Source organism: Callorhinus ursinus, unplaced genomic scaffold (assembly GCF_003265705.2).
Source record: "Callorhinus ursinus isolate GAN/ISIS: 27379988/994484 unplaced genomic scaffold, GSC_fseal_2.0 scaffold42, whole genome shotgun sequence".
NCBI lineage: Eukaryota > Metazoa > Chordata > Mammalia > Carnivora > Otariidae > Callorhinus > Callorhinus ursinus.
The window spans coordinates 1,404,428-1,423,065 of record NW_027397104.1 but is presented as its reverse complement, the minus strand read 5'-3'; the positions used below and the strand labels follow the sequence as shown (position 1 = coordinate 1,423,065).

The 18,638-nt window shown below is 49.5% G+C and overlaps 3 protein-coding genes across 8 annotated transcripts; all 3 read right to left on the bottom strand.

The window, feature by feature from the left end:
* Positions 1-84: 84 nt before the first annotated feature.
* On the bottom strand, positions 85-2,963 carry SPAG8 (sperm associated antigen 8). 3 transcript variants are annotated; one of them, XM_025852891.2, is made up of 7 exons: positions 2,238-2,963; positions 1,431-2,139; positions 1,137-1,311; positions 899-944; positions 700-814; positions 521-583; positions 85-404 (listed from the first exon to the last, which is right to left on the bottom strand). In XM_025852891.2, exons 1-7 carry the CDS (start codon positions 2,273-2,275, stop codon positions 216-218), a joined length of 1,335 nt encoding a protein of 444 aa, XP_025708676.1. In that variant the 5' UTR covers positions 2,276-2,963; the 3' UTR covers positions 85-215. The 3 variants fall into 3 exon arrangements, with proteins under 3 accessions (XP_025708676.1, XP_025708677.1, XP_025708679.1); XM_025852892.2 differs by having other exon boundaries at positions 1,137-1,233; XM_025852894.2 differs by lacking the exon at positions 1,137-1,311 and having other exon boundaries at positions 700-824.
* Positions 2,964-3,097: 134 nt separating this feature from the next.
* Positions 3,098-5,322, bottom strand: HINT2 (histidine triad nucleotide binding protein 2). Of its 3 annotated transcripts, none has more exons than XM_025852896.2 (5): positions 5,103-5,268; positions 3,773-3,913; positions 3,572-3,676; positions 3,401-3,473; positions 3,098-3,290 (listed from the first exon to the last, which is right to left on the bottom strand). In XM_025852896.2, exons 1-5 carry the CDS (start codon positions 5,187-5,189, stop codon positions 3,277-3,279), a joined length of 420 nt encoding a protein of 139 aa, XP_025708681.1. In that variant the 5' UTR covers positions 5,190-5,268; the 3' UTR covers positions 3,098-3,276. The 3 variants fall into 3 exon arrangements, with proteins under 3 accessions (XP_025708681.1, XP_025708680.1, XP_073737470.1); XM_025852895.2 differs by having other exon boundaries at positions 3,098-3,279; XM_073881369.1 differs by lacking the exon at positions 3,572-3,676 and having other exon boundaries at positions 5,103-5,322.
* Positions 5,323-8,536: 3,214 nt separating this feature from the next.
* FAM221B (family with sequence similarity 221 member B) lies at positions 8,537-18,633 on the bottom strand. 2 transcript variants are annotated; one of them, XM_073881367.1, is made up of 7 exons: positions 18,065-18,633; positions 15,306-16,218; positions 15,015-15,158; positions 9,632-9,742; positions 9,280-9,477; positions 8,974-9,093; positions 8,537-8,613 (listed from the first exon to the last, which is right to left on the bottom strand). In XM_073881367.1, the coding sequence occupies exons 2-7, from the start codon at positions 16,216-16,218 to the stop codon at positions 8,576-8,578; spliced, it is 1,524 nt and encodes a 507-aa protein (XP_073737468.1). In that variant the 5' UTR covers positions 18,065-18,633; the 3' UTR covers positions 8,537-8,575. The 2 variants fall into 2 exon arrangements, with proteins under 2 accessions (XP_073737468.1, XP_073737469.1); XM_073881368.1 differs by lacking the exon at positions 15,015-15,158.
* Positions 18,634-18,638: the final 5 nt, after the last annotated feature.

Genomic DNA, 18,638 nt, shown 5'->3' with positions numbered 1-18,638 from the left:
GTGTCAGAGTCTGGGTTAGGGGCAAGTCCAAGGAAAGGTGATGAGGTGTGAACATGGTAACGCCTAGAATCACTGAAATTGCAATCTCAGGACAAGAGAGAACCCTTTATGGAAAGCCCCTTCACCAAGTACAGACAGAATGTACTTCCTTCCCACCTCTCCAGTACAGATGGAAATAGATTCCATATTCCACATCCCTCTTCCCTCCTCAGTCCTTAGATAGTGGTTCTACACATTTCACCACCCTGTTCTCCCTGACAGGCAAGGGAAGATATTTCTCCCAGTTGGTGGGAATAATTCTCAGGTTCATAGGGCAAAGGCTGCCCCAGAGACAAAGGCACTGGTGTCGAGAAACTGCAGTTCTTCCGGAATGGCGTGTCCAGTGTCTTGATGTTACTGACACCCTGGAGGAGGGCCAGAATGAGCACAGACCCTGCTCTGCACCAAGCTGCAACCGAACAGCCTCTTCCTCGCCTTCTCCTCCCTCCCCCCCCCGCCCACTCCCAACACCCTCACACACCGGCAGCTGTGGTGCCCTCTGCATCCAGAAGGTTTCAGGCTGCTCCTGACGGTAGTCGTGAGGCTGTAAGGGAGAAAACCCGAAAAGCTCTTGGTTTGAATCTCCCTCTCTTAACCTCTGCTACTTTCCCACAGCCCATTAGAGCCCAGCTGTACAAGTGGGATGGGATAAGCTCTCACCTTGGTTGGGGCAGGAGGCCCGGCAGGTACCAGCTCCTTTCGGTAGTCATGGTGTGTCACAGACTCAACCTCAAAGTGATTCCTTGTGGGTTCCTGCTCTGCCTGCACCTCTTTACTATACAGTCCTGGGGGGCATCAGAGCCATTCTTCCCAGATTTTTGTCTTCCCCCTCCCCTTTACCCTTCCCCCGGCCTCTCACCAGATCTGATGGCGCAGGAGCATCTCCACCATGGCTTCACGCTTTCCTGTGGGAGGGCAGGGAGGGGAGAGAGTGGGGAAGTCTGGTTAAGAAGCAGGCCCAGAAGAAAAAAATGTGAGAAAAGGAAGGAAAATCATGGGGTTTTACCCTTATACCCATTGGACAATCCATAGTCCTACTAGAAATTCCTTCCTCTCTCTTTTCTCTAATGGGCTCATGCTTCTCTCATGCTTCCCACCTCGAATTGGCTGATAGTAGTTTCGTGGGGGCTGGTAGGAGTCTTTCTGGGTGGTGCTGAAGGACATGGGTGACTGTAGCTGCAGGGTCAGCAGTCCCTGGTGTCCATGTCGGAAGAAGAAACTCTCAGAGCCATCCTGCATACTTGGAACTTGATCCAGGTGGTTGGTGGCTCTCTGTGGGCCCCAAGTTGAGTGATATCCTTTATGGTACCCACCCTCATCATAAACTACTGCCTCCCCCAGGAAACTGGGGGCAGCCTTCAGGAAAAGGGAGCAGGTCAAAACCTTAATACCTCCTCCTCCCAGTTGTAGAGAAGGCAGTGGCCCCGTGGCAATGTTTCACTGAGAACCTTACAGTTCCCTTCAACCTGGGGGGTCTTCCATTGCCCTCGAGCACCAGGTTCTGAGACTTGCAAAAATTTCCAGGGTTGTTTCCGAGGTTCCCAGTGGCAGCGATTCCAGGAGGCATAATTAGGGGTCAGCTCTGCCCTGAGGTTTCTGAAGCTTGGGAGATTGGAGGGGCTGAGCTCAGGGTCATGGCCACCGTCTGGACCAGGCCCAGAGTCAGTGGCAGGACCAGGGCCAGAACCAGGACCTGTGCCTCCACCAGAGTCACAGCCAGGGCCACAGCCATGGCCAGGACCAGAACCGGAGCCAGGAACAGGGCCAGGACTAGAGCTAAGGTCATTTGTAGTACAGGGATCCTGGGTGAAACGGGAAACATAGACAGGCTCAAAGCCAAGTCTCCTATGGCCTGTCTTGTGGGTAAAGCCGGCTCCAGTGCAGGGCTCCTCAGGAAGACTGTCAGAAGAGCGGTCCAGGAGAACGCTCGGCTCAGAGTAGCGCGCTAGGGTCTTCGTAGATAACGCATCGGTTTTGGCGGTGGAGGCGGCTGCAGCTGCAGTGGTGGCGGCTGCCAGGACCGACCCAGGACGGCCATCCGAAGGAAACGGTTCTGAAGCCGACGGGAGCCCTCCAGCATCAGGCTGTATGTCCAAAGATCTAAAAGAAAGTGAATGCGTCAAAGTCGTCAAAAGCGCAGCCCAGTAAGTCCGCTGACCCTTCTTGTTTACACCTGCAGCCAAAGCTGCCGCTCTCACCGAGACCGCGATCCCTTGGTAGACTCGGTGGTCTCCATCTTCAGGAACCAGCTACCGGGTTGCCATAGAGACGGCAAATAATTCCAGGAGACTGCGCAGAACTAGAGTTGGGCGGAAGCGTTGGGTGGGGGTGGAGGCGGATTCCCTGCGGGGCGGAAGTCTTCAACCTGCCGCTGTCTGGGAAGTTTGCTTTCCGTTCAGACTCCGTTCCGCCTCAGCCCAGCTTTTAAGGTTCCGTTGGCCTAGGGCCCTGCCTTCTACGCTTAAGCATGGTTCTTTTGAGGCTTTCTAAGGTGGTTGTGTTGGAGACAAGCACAGGGCTGGGGTATCAGGGTAAAGCATACTTGGTGTGCTTGTGTAGGGGCAACAGTAACTTCCCCTTAGTTCATTCTCAAAAGTGGAGGGAGTCTTTTTAAAAAAATGTTTAAGGTTGAAAATACATCAAACAACTCAAAAGCAAAATGGTGAGACATGGGGATCCGTCAAAGGCTAGAGGCCTTTTTTGGCGTGATTACTTCTCCTTCATTAAAAGGCCCTCACATTGACCATCCTCCTCTCAGACTCCCTTAGCACTTGGCTTGGCATCTGAGTGAGTGCCAGGATTGAGCAAATCTCACTCCTGGGTTTCAGTCTCTTCCTACTCACACAAGCTTATTCCTACTGCTACTTTTCTAGAAGCTTGATCCAGGTGGACCATTAGTCATGAGGACTCACAGATCTATAGGCAAATGCTTCTTTAACTTCATGGTGGGCCTCCTTAATGTCTCTCACTCAGACCATAGTCAAGAGAGATGATTATCTTTAATCAGTTTTCTTTCCTATTTGTGGTATCTTTATATATTTAAGACAGTGATCCAAAATCGAGGGAGAGCAACTTTATTAGCATCATAGGGTCCTTTTCCCCCACCCTCCAAGCATCCAGGTCTGGGGTTCTTGGTCAGTTGGTAGGTTCAACCTGGAGGCCACTGGAGCTGTCGGCCCCCAAGTACATGAATGTGCAGATGATACACAGACTGTGCGCCCAGCTTCCCATCATTGATCACTGAAACAGAGCTTGGGGTTAGGGGGTCAGGATCATGGAAAAGGTCAAAGATTAAAGATCATATTGAGGGGTAGTTTTGAGAATTTATACGTGAGGGGCTCAAGGGCCAAAAGTCACTCACCAAGTCGGTATCCATCTCCCAGGCCTTCAGCCTTTGCTGTCTTCTTGGCCACAAGGAGAAGGTGTCCTAGAAGCTACAGGGAAAGGGGTTGGAGACAGGTGGCTTCATTCACAGGGAGCAAAACCTCTAGCTGCACCCCCCGAAGCCAAACCTTGGCCCTGCTCTTCCCACCTGCTGGTCCTCTTCCTCAGCCTGGCTAATCCGAGGAATGGGCTTCTTAGGAATGACCAGGAAGTGCACAGGAGCTTGAGGGGCCACATCACGGAATACGAGACACTGGGAGTAGTGACAGGCCAGAGGCCACCATGTTACTTCAACAGGCTGATGGTATCTCAGAAATTCCTAAGGGGATGAGTCCTAAGGGCACCCCACCTGCTTGTCCTCATATAGAATGTCAGCTGGGAGACTTCGATCCAGGATCCGGGAGAAGACAGTTGGAGCTGCTCCCCTAGGAGCTGTCTGCTGGGCCTTGGCCACTTCATTTCCATCAGTCACACCTGCAGCTCCTCGGATCTGAAGGTGGGTCAGACATACCCAAGGGAGGGGGCTGACACTACCTCTCCCATAGAGTGAGTCGGGGCTAGCAGAGGCTGGGCTCTGTTAGTCATTAACTTCATCCTTCTAAGAACCTATTTGTGGTTCTCATCCAAAAGAAAAGTTCCTCAATTTCAGAGCATCAGCAGTGGAGAGTAGGGTCAGATAGTGCTGAGCTTGGTTAGATAAAGGCTGTATTACAATGCAGGACTCAGCAGTGCAATTGATTCCTGTTCCTAATGTGTCTAGTAAATTTAGTTACTGTTCAGAGGAAAGGACACAGGATGAGAACTGGAAACTTAGGTCCCAGTTCTTCTATTACCAACGAATTACCTTAGATAAATCCCTCCTCTTGGCTTCAAATATAAAATAAAGGGCGTGGTCTGTGTCACCTTTGAGACGACTGGAGCTCTTCCCATTTACTCATACCTTGTTACTAAGTTTCCATTAATTTCTATTACTTGTTGCCTGATCTTTAAGCTATGTTACCCGTTTTATTCAGGTTTGACACAGCACGTCTAGGTGTCACATCCGACCTCTTACTGTGAATTTTACTTCCAGTCCCTTAAATCAGTGAAGGGAAGAATTAAGTGAACTCAGCACCCCCAGCCCCAGGGGATTGTGGGTAGGGAAGCCCCAGTTTCCCAGGGGCTCAGAGAAGGCTGAAGTCAGTGCTGTCACATTGTGGGAGAAAGAGCTGGGAGGAACCTGACCCCTCTGACAAGTGGGGGAAAATAAGAGGTTAACGCTTGTGCTCAGAAGGCCAGGGGCCTGACAGAGGCTGGAGACTGGCTCCGAGAAGACAAACCTCATTTCCTGCAGGGGGCGCTGAGGAGGCTGCCCGGAGCAGGCGTTCGGTCAGCTGGGCTTCAGGTAGGCTTGGAAGGCAGCAGCCAATGCACGGACCCTGTGGCGACCTCGGCGCCCGAGGCGGGGCAGGGCGTCGGCCACCGCCGAGAGGCTGCCGCCGCCCACCAGCCCGACCTCACCGCACAGCCCCGGAGCTTGCACCTCGGGAGGGGCGGCGGCGTTCCCTGCCCGGCGTTCGGGCTCCGTCCCCACGAGGCCGCAGGGCCGCGCGCGCCTCGGGTAGGAACGCCTGTCCCCCGACCCCGTAGGGCGGCTGAGCCCGAGGGACGCCCTCCGCGCGCCTACGGCCGCTTCTCACCTGTGCCCCCCGCGGCCCCGCCACCGCCACCGCCACCGCCCTGCGCGCCACGCGCAGCCCGGCAGCCAGCGCCGGGGCTGCCGCCATTTTGCCTCTCAGCCGCCGAACCTCTCCCCGGGCCGGTACGCCGGCCCCGCAGCCAGCCCGAGGTGGGGCTGCCACGGAGCCGGCGAGCGGCAGCCATTGGCTCCGCCGGCGGCCGCGAGCGAGCCCTACCATCCCATTGGTCGCGCTCCTGGGCCCCTGCTTGCTGCCCTTTAGCCCAGAGGGTGGCGCCGTGCACCCCTCTGGCTCCGCCGCCACCCTGGAGGCGGAATCTTTTCATCCCATTGGCTTCTGCCAGCTGGAGGGCGAGTGTTCCACTCCATTGGCTTCGACTTCTGGTCAGAGTGAAGTTTCCTTCGCCATTGGGCCCCCTAAGTAGTTTCGCCAACAGAGTGTCTCACTCATTGGAAGGATTAAGAGACCCGAGGTGGGATTTTCCTCCAGTTGGCTCTGCTGCACCACACTGGTGTGGCACCGAGCCCCTAAGGTCGTAGACCGTCTCCCGGCATTGGCCGCGAGGAGGGCGGGTTCTGAGGGCGCTCGGCGCTGGCTGGCTCCGGGAAGCACTGCAACCCCTGGAGGCCAAGGCCACAGAGGGGGGCCGGGCGGGGCGCCAGGCGGATGGGGCTGAAGGTGAACTGGGACGGGGTCCTTTCTTTAACTGGTGGGATAGATACCCAACTTCTTCCCTACAAGGGCATTTCAGCCCCTTAAGCATTTCAGAGATTTTTAACTTACTCATCTAAGGGCAGTTCCTCCTTAGTTTATGTTCTTGTGTACCTACTCCAAGATGGAAGATTCTGCAGTTTGTTTTCAGGGCATTCCCCCCCCCTTTTTTTTCCTTTCTTTTTTAAACGGGGGTGCGGCAGGAATGTCCTGTCTTTGTCGCACGACTAATAAGCGAAGTAATAGGTATCCAGTGTTTTTTCCTTATCAGAAATGGTGTGTGATGCAGTTAGCCTTGCGCCTGGCATTTTTAGATCGTCAGGTTTGAAGGACCAGGGAAATGCATCAGGGCTAGGTAAGAAGTATATTTCGTTTTGCTGGAATGTATATTTTTGACAGAAGGAACGGGGGTCACAAAATGCTAGTATTCTCACTCAGCTAAGTTTTAGTATGACATTTAACACTTAGGACAAAAGCCACCACTGTATCTTTAGGGTTTTTTGTTTTTGTTTTTGTTTTTTTTTAGCACAGGCCCTTGACATAGATAGGTGCTCAATGATTGTGGAATGAATAATATTTGGTGTTTCATTTGCTTTCATAATATGTAATACATATGTATTGCATATATATTCTTATTCTGCCCCTTACAATTTTCCACATTATTACATAGCCTATGTAAATATACTTTGTAATGTCTGCATTTTATTTATTTACTTATTTATTTGAGAGAGAGAGAGAGAGAATGAGTGGTGGGATGGGGCAGAGGGAGGGAGAGAGAGAAGCCGACTCCCCGCTGAGCCGAAAGCCCTGATGCCATGCAGGGCTCCATCCCAGGACCTGGAGGTCACAACCTGAGCCCAAGGTAGATGCCCAGCTGACTAAGCCACCCAGGCACCCTCTGCATATTATTTATTTGAATGAGTTTATCACAGTAACCATTCTTTTATTGTTGACTATTGAATTAGTTTTAATGAACAGTCATTATGGCGCTAATTGCATATCACCAGTCAAGAGCAACTCTTTACTTCCAGAGATAGTAACAATCTTTGCTATAGCCATATTATTGTTAGAAAGTCCTTTTTCCCTCCAAAGGGCAGACATTTGACCCTGTGATTTCCCCCCTAGGAGTTCTAGCCATCCAGATTGCATCCCTTCCTTTGGAAGTATAGACAGCTTCCCCAAATGTGGGGAAATGTAGACTGGCCTTTTCTGTGCCCTAGAGGCTACATGCAGTTCTCTGTGGTGCCTCTGAGACCACACAGAGCTGCTCTGGAGAAGCTCAAGAGATAAGAGGAGCTGGCATCTAGGAAGGGGAAGGAAACCGGCCGGGCATGGTAGACGATGACAAAGCACTTTGAAACTGGTTATTTCTTTGGGTTCTCAGGGAGAGCAGGTAGCACAGAGATTATTCTTTTACAGAGCCAGAAACTGAAGCCCGGAGAGTGACTTGCCTAGGATCACAGAGCCCATTAGTGCCAGAATCTCCTACTCCTCGTAAAAATAACTGTGATTCACTGATTTTGGCCACAGTCACCGATTTTGGCTGCGTGGCCACAGTTCTTTACTCCATGCCTTTGTGATACCTGGCAGCTGCTCTCCGAGCTGCAGCTCTCTGGAGGTTCTGACCGCCGTCTCCAGTGCTGATCCCCACTGCTACGTTGGATGCTGGACCTCATTAGAGACTTCTGTTCCTTAGTTCTTTTTTTTCAATTTGACAGTTGCTTCCTGGCTTTACTTTCTTCCCATTTGTATGGCCAGCTCTCTCCACATTCTCAAGCCTTCTTTTTGCTTTCTTTTCCTGATCATCCTCCCTGACACCCTCCCATCATCAACCATCAATCTAACTATTGTGTTTCTCTTCCTCTTTAGGTTCCTGCTTCCAGCTGTACCCGAATCCTCAACTACCCACCGATTAGGTTTTTCTGTGATTCCCCACATTACTCTTCCCAAACCTTCTCCTCTCTCTTCCTGTCTCCTACTTCCCACTCTTACCCCTTTCCTTCACGACCAGCAGCTGACCTTGTCTCCTACTTCACAGGGGAACTTCCACAAGATCCTGCTTCCTGCAGCTCCCTGGAGGCCCATCATTTTCTTTCTCCCTTCCTCTTGGTCTTAGGGGGTGGTACTTCTCCTGTCCAGAGCAAATCTCTTCACCTCTGCCCTGACGTCATTCCTTCCCTCCATCTCTGGGATGTCTCACCAGGCATCTCTCTCTCTTCCGCATCCTTCAAGATCTTTTTCTCTACTGGTTCCTCCCCCTTTTTCCCTCCTAAAAAATGCTTCCTTGACTCCACATCTCCCTCTGGATATTGTCTGACTTCTCTCCTGCTCTTTTCATCCAAGCTTCCTAAACCAACTCTGCTGTTTGGTTTCTGCCTCCACTGCACCACTGAAACCACATTATCTGAAGTGCCCAAAGACCTAATCATAAAATCCAGGGGACATCTTCCAGTCTTTATTACTGGTGTCCCCACCTGCATCTAACATCAGTGATCACTCTATCCTTCTGGAAACCCCCTCCCTCCTTGGTTTGCTTGAAGCCACTCTGTCCTTCTGATGCCAGAGCTAGCATCTTGAATGTGGGTTTGATGGAGGCAGGTGGCTTGATCCAGCCTGTCTCCTGTGTGGTGCTCTCTCTTGGCCTCATTAGGTGCCAACTCTAAGGTCCTAGGGTGTCTGTCCCTGGGCTGGGATCTATTTGCCCCATACAGAACCAGGCCAGATTCCAGAGGCTTCCTTTTTATTGCTGATTTGAGCCAGGTTCAAAGAGGCCTGCGCCAGGTGTTGACACTGTCTGTCCCTGGAGGAGGGAAAAGCAGAGGTGAAGGGTCAGGTATGTGGGTCAGACATAGGGTCAGGCCAGAGGCTGTGTGGGCCAGGAGGCCCAGGGGGTCTGGGGTGGGAGCCAGGACGGCCAGAGGGCCCCTGCTCCTGTAGAGCCTCAGAGTCAGAGTTGCTGACGATGGCTTCTCGGAGGGTAGGCATCTCTGCAAAAGGCACATAGTCTGCTCCTGGGGGTGGAAACCAGGGCAAGTATGGGGTGCAGCAGGTGAGAGGGTGAGATAGTCCTGGATGGGATGGTTGAGGGTGAGAGCACCTTCTTGCCTGGCCTTCTGACCTTGACCCCCCCCCCCCCCCCCGTTCTAGGTTGCCCCCTCACCATGAGGCCTCCCTCCTCGTCGCCGGGTCTCCTCAGTCTCAAAGAAAGTCTCGTGTTCCTCCCAGCGCCGGTCACAGGCCGCACAGAGGAAATTAGACTCAAAACAGTTGCAGCAACAGCCTAGGGCAAGGAGGAAGCCAAGACAGGTATAGGGAATTGGGCCTTCCCCATGGGCTAACTATATTCTCATCTCTTCTGTACCAACCACAAATGCGAGTTTCTTCTACCAGTTCCCCTATTCTTATCTCCAAACTATTTGCATCCTACCCATGCCCACCCCTGTACTCCCCTCACCCTAGAAATTACCTTTCACCCTGCAGGGATGGGACCCAGCAGCTGCATGGTCTTCATGGCTGTGTTTGCAGCGACATTGGGCCCTCCAGGCCTTGGGGTCAAAGGTAGCTCGTCTTTTGAGCCAGAACTCACCCACCTCCTCTGGGCGTGATGGGATAAAGCAGAACATGAGGCAGCGACACTGGCCCACGTTGCAGGGCACAGATATGTCTGTGGGAATGGGGACAGATGGTAGGATTAGAATGGCACCTCATAGGGCCTGGCCTTCCCGTGCCAACCCTCATACCAACATGCACACTTTCTCTCATATAGCCAGAGTATAGTTATCCCTCCCCGCTGGCAGGGGCTGCTCAGTTCTCCCTACCTGAGATGATCTGGTGCTCTTTCAACAAGTGTCCACAAAAGCATTTGGACTCATCTCCAATCCGGAAACAGTCCCATAGGTAATGGGGGCAGCGCCAGCCAATGTAGAGACCTGAGAGTGGAGGGATTAACAAGGAAAAGTGAGAAGGAATAATAGCCTAAGCCTCCTACCCAAGGCATTCTCACCTCTCCCCCTAGGTGTGTTCACCTCCACCCATGAGTTCTCATCCCCACCCCTTTAGACATTTTCTCGCCAGGTTTTCTCAGGGTTCCACAAGTGTTTCAGTTCCTTTTCCACCCCAGGATCCACTCCATCTCTGTTAGCCTGTCAGAAATGACTGAAGACAGTCTTCAAGATGATAAATGAAATTTTGTTTGAAGATGAACATGAATCTCGCCAAGTTCTCTGTGACTGTGAAGATTCCCATCTCCTCTCCTTCCCACATTAGAAACCAGCTTTGTTTTGTTTCCTTGAAGTGTCTAAGGTGAGGGAAGGGAAGATGATTGGCCAGGTGTAGAAGAGATGGTGAGGACTGGCACCTAAGAAGCATGGTTGTTGACGGGACCAGAGGCGGAGGAGGAGGAGGAGGTTGGGCAGCTCTGGGACCAGGAGAAGGGCTTTCCTCACTTTTCAAGGTTTGCACCTTCATATTACCTTTCTTTGTTCCTGGTGTTACCGAACTAATGCTATCTATGAATTTGAGAAGGGCTGCCTATGGTTCTCTAAGAATCAGGAGAAAGAGGTAGGCCAGAAGTCATGAGTGGTGAAGGTCAAGAAATCGAAGCTTGTGAGGCTAAAAAGTATCCTTGAGAGCAGGCACCAGCAAAATGCCACAACCCTTGAGAGCCTGGTTACAGTAGTGGGATCTGAAACTGGCTTCATGGTTAGCCTTACTAAAAGGCAAGGGTGGAGCCATGTAAATGTGGGAGGAGAACCAGAGAGCACATCCCACTCAGATTTTCTCACCCTTCAGGAGACCTGAGAGTACTCCAACTTCTAGGCAAGAATCCTAGATGAGTCCTCATGGAGTGGGACCTTCGGCCGTAGGACCAATTCCCATTTAAAGGCTACAGTGAGGTGTCACCTCCACCAAAAAGTTGTCCCTGACTTCCTCTGTCTACGGGCCCCTTCTCTTTCTTTGACTCCTTGTGCTACTCCTATTACAGTACAATACATCAGAATGGACTTTCCACTTGTATTCCTCTTCAACTGTAAGTTCCTCCAAGGAAGGGTCTGTCTTTTCGCCTATATCTCTAGTCCTAGCTTAGGGCTTGGCCAAAAGAGGTGCCCAGAGAGCACAGACTCCTTGACTGATGAAGTGAAGGAGCAAATTCCTTCAGGAAGGAAGAGAGACCCAGTATTCCAGGCGTAGCCCTGAAGTTAGTGTCCTCTGGTCTTTGACTCTGGCCAGGGCCACAATTCACAATTCTGTGCCTAATTGTCAGTCTAGGTTTTCTTGCCTTACCCATGGTCTTTCAGGGTCTAAAGCCTGTCCAGATATGGCTTTTGGCTTTGCTACTTCTGTCTTGATACTGACAGCCTATAGTGCCACTGCCCCATTACACCAGTGAGTCTTGGTCGAAGGGGCAGAGAATAGGCAGAATCACAATGGAGGTGAGTGGGGGCCAGAATTCCACTGGAGGAATTCTGAACTCTGTCCAGAGCAGCAGGACAGGCTGAGCAGATGAGGTGTGGAGGTGAACGAGGGTCAGTGCCCACAGATCAAGGTCCTGCCTGAGGGCCTGGGAGAGTCAAGTCCAAGCACTGGTATGGGAGTCAGTGTCCAGCTCTCAGATGAAGACTAGAATTTAAACAGACTAGCAACTATACCTCAGACTCCATTATAGGTGTCAGTGCTCTTAAAGTGGGACAACTGACATCAGGCCATGTAGTCCAGAGTGGGAGCCTCTTCTCTCTGCTCTGATTCCAAACACTCTTCCTGTTATAAGTGGACAAGGGCCGGCAGGGTGAGGAGACATTATCTGGGATGCCATTTTGACCCTGTATAAGGTGATTCTACGTAGTTTTGCCTTAAGAATCTTTGCCTCAAGCATTTTCACTGCAAACATTTTCACTGCATGATTAATTGGCCATAGGCAATTTTGCCACAAAAGATAAAATTATGAAAAATAAAAGGGCATTCATTAAAAAGGACATAATGAAAAATGGAAAATGAGTATCAAAATTAAAAATGGCTTTATTGCAAAATGCAATATATTTGAATTTAAAATGAATTTATTTTTTTTAAAGATTTTATTTATTTATTCATGAGAGACAGAGAGAGAGAGAGAGAGAAGCAGAGGGAGAAGCAGGCTCCCAAGGAGCTGGGAGCCCGATGCGGGACTCGATCCCAGGACCCTGGGATCATGACCTGAGCCGAAGGCAGACGCTCAACCATCTGAGCCACCCAGGCGCCCTGAATTTAAAATGTATAGAATAGATTCACAGCAATACTGTGAATAACTGATTTTATTTTGTGGATTGTACCTAAGCACTTGTCCTCAAAGTCTTACATTCATTGTATTACACGTTTTTGTTTTTTGTTTTTGTTTTGTTGTGCTTGTTGATTCATCTCCTTGTTTGGCATCACACTTTTTTTGCTAAAATTTCTTCCTTCATTAAGAGAGGTATCAGTTTCCAAATACTAGGATACATATTTGTAACTGAACTTTGTATTGTGTTGTGAAAGCTTTCTACACTGCTGCTTGTTCTTGGCAGATTGTCACATGTCCATCGATAGACATTCCAAAGTTGTATGGGAAGTTGTGTGGATTCAAAACTCTGTGTCACTGTGTAGACAATTATGAAGGCTAAGATCTATGTGATATAAAAATGGGAGTACTGTGTCAACAGAAAAATGAAACCAAACTGTCAACCAGTTGATGAAGCCAACAAACTGTCAAACCAAACTACCAACTAGTTTATCTTTTTTTTAATCTTTTTAAAAATCTTTTATGGCAAATTGCCTTATGGTTAACTAATTTTGTGGCACCCTACTTGTGGCAAAGGCGTCTACAGTACAGATGCTTACTCTGAAAGTACCAGACAGAGTACAACACAGTCGATTCCATGGTCATATATCACATTTGCATGATAACATCTATTTTTGCTTAGAACATCTCCATACAACATACAGCTGTCTTTACATGAAGGATGTCTCCAGTCCAGACTTCTCTCCTGAGCTTCAGACCCATATAGCTAGCTGTCTCCAGACTCTTTCACCACCATGTTCCACCAGCACTTCTAATGTGGTACAGCCAATTATTCCTTTCAAACCTGGCCCTCATCCTTTGTCCTCTGTTCATCCAACACATACTTATCATGCATCTACTCTGTTTTAGGCATTCATTAATGGTTATCATCATCAAATCAGTCTCTAAGCCAAAAACCTAGAGGTCATTCCAGGCATGTCCTTCTCTCTTATCCTATACATCCAAAGATCTAAAAGTCAGTTTCACCTTCTTAACATTTCTTAAACGTTCTGTTTCTCTCCACCTCCACCCATCTACTTCTTACCTGGATTATTATTACCAGTGACCAATGTAGTCTTCCTACGTCCAGTCTTATCTTTCTCCAGTCTACGATACTGCCAGAGCAGTCTTTCAAAAACACAAATTTGTTCATGTTATTGTCCCACTTAAAATCTTTTAGTGACTCTCAGCTACCCTTAGGATATAATCCCAGCTCTTGAGCTTTGCACAGAAATGCCTGTACAGTTCTGCCTTCCAGAGCTGAGCCCTGTCCAACATTTCTTGCACTTTCCTACTGGTGCCTTGCCCTGTCAGATCTCACCTTACCCCAGTTTTCACCTGGCCACCTCTTTTTACTCATCTTATAGATTTCAGCTGAGAAGTCATCCCTTCCAAGGCTTATTCCCTGAGCCCCCAAGATTGGGTGCCCTTTTTTTCTGCTTGTGCGGCACTGTGGGCTGACCTCAATCATAGCAATTAGAATGAATTATAATTATCCTTTTACTTATTGGTGGCTCTCATTAGAGTACAAATTACTTGAGAGATTTTGTTTTTGACATCCCACCAGCCACTGCCTCCACATCTGGCTCAATGACTGGCATACAGTTGGTGCTCAATAAACGCTGAATAAATAAAAGAAAAGCTTACATTTGATCCTTCTCTACACAGCACACATTCTGATTCTCTAGGGACTCAAGATCCCCAATATTAGGAGGGAACTCTAAATACCTTTTTCAGGATTGAATGACACTTAAATTACTACATAAAACCGCCCGTTTAAACAGGAAAATGAAGAAGTTCCATGTGAAAAAGTATAGCAGCCTTGAAGAGTGGGGAGCAGGCAGGAGGTGCTGAGGAGATCAGGGACTGAATGACCCTGTATTTGCAGGAAGAATAAGAGTGACAGAAGATGTTAAAATAAGCAAACAAAGCCATTTAAATGCCTGAATTGAGACTGAGAAACAAATGAGATCATTATGACTTTCTTGGCCAGGGGTGGAGGGGAAGGGTCCCAGCTTGAGAATGAGGAAAGTAAATTGCATGGAGAAGGGAGGACATAGGATTGCCTGGTTGTCTTTATATCTTAGGACCATCTAGTTTCAACATAACTCTCTTCCTATCATAAGGGGAAAAGGAAGTACGAAAGACAAAAGTAAATGCACTGATGTCTACTGAATTCAGTTTAGAAACCCCCAGAATCTGCAGAGCAGGTCAGGATGGCCTGCTTTCTGAAGTTACTCGCTATAGGCATGAAGTGCAGCAACACAGGTACACATGCTCGCACCAGACGGCACGGGTTTACATAGTACATCTGCACACCTTTTATATGCAGGCACAGATAAGCATAGCGTGCCACTAATGGGGCTGGCATGAGTACTAATTCTGGGCTGAGACTTGGAATCATTAGGGCTTGAAGATATGACTCTTCTCTTTGGTGAAGAGACTCATAGCTTTTGGGTACCCACGTGATAATGGTCTGGCATGCGGGGTGACAGCCTTTTAGTGGAGTTCCACCAAGGGGACCAAGGCCTTTTGCCATGTCAGAGCCACAAGTCTCCTGGACTGTCTAGGGTCCTGGGCCATCTCTGCCTTAAGGTTGGTTTGGTGCAGGCTCTCAGAGCCCTAGATGTGGGGCTGGCCTATGACCCTTCTTCTTCTTTTTTTTTTTTTTCAACAACTTTAGTTTGCTGCCTGTCTCTACCTGGGATTTATATGAATATCCTCACTTTTTTCTGTACTCATGCTGTCCACTTTGGCCGACCTGGCTTCTCCTCTCCTAGATTACAGGCAGTTAGCATTGCCATTTCCACAAGGGGCAGTGATCCATTGATCAGGGCAGGTTCCCTGATCCAGTTGGATTGGAGGATGGCCACGGTCCTGTCACAGGCTTCTGAAGGGCTTTCTGGGCTCACCTGTCTGGATGGTACTTAGGGCTGCATTCTTCTCCCATTGGAAAAGATAATTCACCTGAGCACCAAACTTCTCTCTGGGCATTGCCTTAGCCACTTCCACCAGCTCTGCTTGCTTGGCAGGCACCACTGGGTGGACTGTGTAATCTGGGAAGGGAAAAGCTGAGTAACCAAGGGAAGGTGAGGAGGCCCTAAAACTAAGAGAAGGGGCCAGGTTAAAGAGTAACCCAATCCCTCCTCCTGGGGCAGGTATAAGACAGTGATGAGAATGGGGAAAAGTGCAGGCATAATTACAGCTAACTCCTTTCTTCTTCTTCTTCTTGCCCAGCTGTTGTCCAGGCTGAGCTGTGTGTGCAGTGCTGTCAGTGGCATCCACCTGCTCTTTGTCTTCTCCTTCCTCTTCCTTTTCCTTTGCAGATGTGTCCAGGTGGACCGGGGCTGAAGGGCTTGAAAGGGAGTGCTTTTGAAGGATCTCAGACTCAGAGGTCTGGATGGACCTCCTTGTCCATGAGACCTCACTGGGAGAATACTTAGAGAGGTCTTCCTTCAGAGTATCAGGGGAAGGTACAGCGACATAGTCTTGTGATGAGGTAGGAGAAGAAAGGTGTTTCTCTGGGACCTTAAAGATGTGAGTTTCCAACAGGGTCTCAGGGATAAGGGTTTCTAAAAGGATCTCAGAGTATCCTACAGGGGTCTCAGAGATGGAGGGCTCCAAAAGGGATTCAGAGGTGTAGGTCTCTAAAGGAGCCAGGGAAGTGGATGGAAGCATATGAGATTCAGAGGTGTGGGCCTCTAGAGGGGTCTCAGAGATGGAAGGTTCCAAAGGGGTTTCAGAGTTGTGGGTCTCCAAAGGGGCCTGGGAAGTGGATGGAACCAGATGAGATTCAGAGGTGTGGGCCTCTAAAGAGGTCTCAGAGATGGAAGGTTCCAAAGAAGTTTCAGAGGCATGGTTCTCTAAAGGGGCCTGGGAAGTGGATGGAACTAGATGAGATTCAGAGGTGTGGGGCTCTAAGGGAGTCTCAGAGATGGAAGGCTCCAAAAGGGTTTCAGAGGTAAGGGGCTCTAAAGGGGTCTCAGAGATGGAAGGCTCAAAGGCTGTTTCAGGGATAGGGGGCTCCTGTGAGTCCTCGGAAGGGTCCTTTGAAGAGGAGCGCTCCTCTGTTTCCATGGTGGTATGAGGCTCTTCTGTGACCTTGTCTGCTTCCATCTAGTGGTAGAAGAGGGTACAGGCTTCATTAGGTTCGGACTGGAGGGTCTGCGAGTCAAGAGTTCACTGGGGGTTATGGAATTAGGATAAGGTTTTCAGGGCACCTGAGATATAAGGAGGAAGCAAGATGAACTTTGGGTCAGGGTATAGTGCCAGGAGGTTCACCTGTGTGCCTAGACCCCATGTGACATGTGGCTACGGATTGTGAGGGAGCTGGAACTTAAAGACAGAAAGGTTGAAGCAGTCAGAATCCCATCAGTAGATGGTAGCAGAGGACCGTGACCCAGGAGGGAGCCTAAACATAGCAACTTGGTTAGTCCAAGAGCAGGGTCCTGGGCCTTAGGACCATGGAGTTCAGGCAGTGGAGTTCTAGAGACTGGGATACCCAGCCAAAGTGGGGGTTTGCTCCTAAGAGTGCAGGACAATGCCATGATGCATTAGGCAGGGCCCCGACTGCAGTCTGGTTTTGTCTAGGACCACATACACCCTCCCTTGATGATGTCACTCATGTTCAAGGCTTTAGTTACTTCCAGTGGTATGCGGATGATTCCTAAATCCGTATTTCCAGTTCAGACCTCTTTAAATCCCTGTATTTAACACTCATACCCAACTGCTTGCTGGACATTGCTAAATGGATGTCCCACAGGGCATGAAAGCTGAACTCTGGGAATTATTTTGGTCTTACCGTTTCCCCTCAGACCTCATCTTCAAATAGGCACCAAGGACTGTATTTCCTATTTTCTAAATAATCCCAAAATCCATTCTCTCCTTTCTTTTCTCTCTAATTTTGTTTAAGTTCTCATCATTTTCTACCTGGATTATGTAGTAACTTCACCCCTCTGTCTCCTCCAGCATATTAATCCACTCAGCCATTCTTTCATTGATTTATGTAACTTATACTTTTATAAACAACCCAATCTTACACTTTTGCCCAGGCACTGTGCTAAGCACTGGACTCAGTTGAAAGAATCTGGGAAGGAGACCAGGTTAACCAAAATGACAATACAGATGAGTTGGTGGTGTGCTGGGGTAAGCTCAGGATGCTGTGGAGTGGGGTGTGACAAATTTGTCTTGGAAGGATGTCCAAAAGAAGTCATTCCTTTTTTTTTTTTTTTTAAGGATTTATTTATTATTTATTTTGAGAGAGTGAGAAAGAGAGAGAGAGTACATGAGAGGGGGGAGGGTCAGAGGGAGAAGCAGACTCCCTGCTGAGCAGGGAACCTGATGCGGGACTGGACCCCGGGACTCCAGGATCATGACCTGAGCCGAAGGCAGCCGCTTAACCAACTGAACCACCCAGGCGCCCAGAAGTCAGTCCTCCTTAATGACCCAATGGAGATCTTTCTTTAAAAATGTAAACCTAACAATGGCATTCCTTTGCTTAAAAACACTCAATTGTCTCAGCCTAAGGATTAAGTCTAAATTTCTTGGCCCTGACATTCAAGGCCTGCCATTATTTGCAACACTGCCTAAGGATTCCAGCTTTAGCCTTCTGTGCTCCCTTTCTCCCCAAGCTCCAGAGATGCTAAACACATTACTTAACATTCATTAGAGTCTTTCCAAAGGGGAAGTTTGGGACAAGAAGTAGGGAGACAGGTAGGATGATAGGAATCTGACCAGACATTCCGCAAGAGGAAAAAGATACTTGAAGGTGGAGAACCAAGGATGGGAGAAGGATAAAAAGAAGGGGAAGAGGGAACTGGGCGGAGAAGTGTGGCGGAGGGGGAGTGTAAGGATGAAAAGTAGAGAATGGGAGGGGTTTCGAGTGAGGTGGGAAGGGGCAGAAGGTGTTAGGAGCGAAATGGGATGAGAGTTTGGAGGAGGAGCCTTTGGAGAAACCACATACCTCTGGGCTTTGGCTTGGCTGTTACAAGTCCTTCCTTAAGTCACGATCTCGTCTGAAGCTGGGAAGGGGAAATGTTAGGGGAGGATGGAAGGCTCTTGGATGAGACTCGCCTTGCAGTTGTTATGTAATGAGAGGCCTTGCCTTCAAGTCTACCACTTGGGGAGGGAAGTTGGACACCTGCAGAAATTCGCAAAGGAACTCTGGCCAGATCTGGGGGAGGGTGGGAGGGGAAGGGACGAGGGGTTCCGCGGCCGATGAGGGAGGAGCTTGACTGAAACTTCTGGAACCCCAGCCGGGAGAGGAGGGATCCGTCACCAGGGCAACCAGAACGCCCAGGAGTCTCCGTGGCAACAGCACTGGTTTCCAGATGAGGCTGCATTGGACCCAGAGGGGACGAGCCTAGAGGGCTCACTTTTAAAGGGGTTTTGCGGGATCTCTGTGAGAGTGTTTGGGTAGTCTGCGGACGTCTATGGGGACGTCCGTAGGTGTCTGGGTTTGTGAGGGTCTCTGTAGGGTTCCTATGAGATGTGTGTGGCTCTATCAGTGGGGGCTGTGAGGATCTGAGGTTAGCATC

What these genes read in the sequence shown, in the direction of transcription:
- FAM221B (XM_073881367.1), bottom strand. Translation starts at nt 16,218, where the DNA reads ATGGAAGCAGACAAGGTCACAGAAGAGCCTCATACCACCATGGAAACA. An exon ending in CCTAAGTACCATCCAGACAG is followed by an intron (nt 9,743 to 15,014) that starts GTGAGCCCAGAA and finishes CTCCACTCTCAG; the next exon opens with GTCTCTACATTGGCTGGCGC. An exon ending in CCATCCCTGCAGGGTGAAAG is followed by an intron (nt 9,094 to 9,279) that starts GTAATTTCTAGG and finishes TCCTTGCCCTAG; the next exon opens with GCTGTTGCTGCAACTGTTTT.
- SPAG8 (XM_025852891.2), bottom strand. Translation starts at nt 2,275, where the DNA reads ATGGAGACCACCGAGTCTACCAAGGGATCGCGGTCTCG. An exon ending in TCTACAACTGGGAGGAGGAG is followed by an intron (nt 1,312 to 1,430) that starts GTATTAAGGTTT and finishes TGGGGCCCACAG; the next exon opens with AGAGCCACCAACCACCTGGA. An exon ending in CTACTATCAGCCAATTCGAG is followed by an intron (nt 945 to 1,136) that starts GTGGGAAGCATG and finishes GCCCTCCCACAG; the next exon opens with GAAAGCGTGAAGCCATGGTG.
- HINT2 (XM_025852895.2), bottom strand. Translation starts at nt 5,189, where the DNA reads ATGGCGGCAGCCCCGGCGCTGGCTGCCGGGCTGCGCGTGGCGCGCAGG. An exon ending in CGGGGCCGCGGGGGGCACAG is followed by an intron (nt 3,914 to 5,102) that starts GTGAGAAGCGGC and finishes ACCCACCTTCAG; the next exon opens with ATCCGAGGAGCTGCAGGTGT. An exon ending in TTCTATATGAGGACAAGCAG is followed by an intron (nt 3,677 to 3,772) that starts GTGGGGTGCCCT and finishes CACTACTCCCAG; the next exon opens with TGTCTCGTATTCCGTGATGT.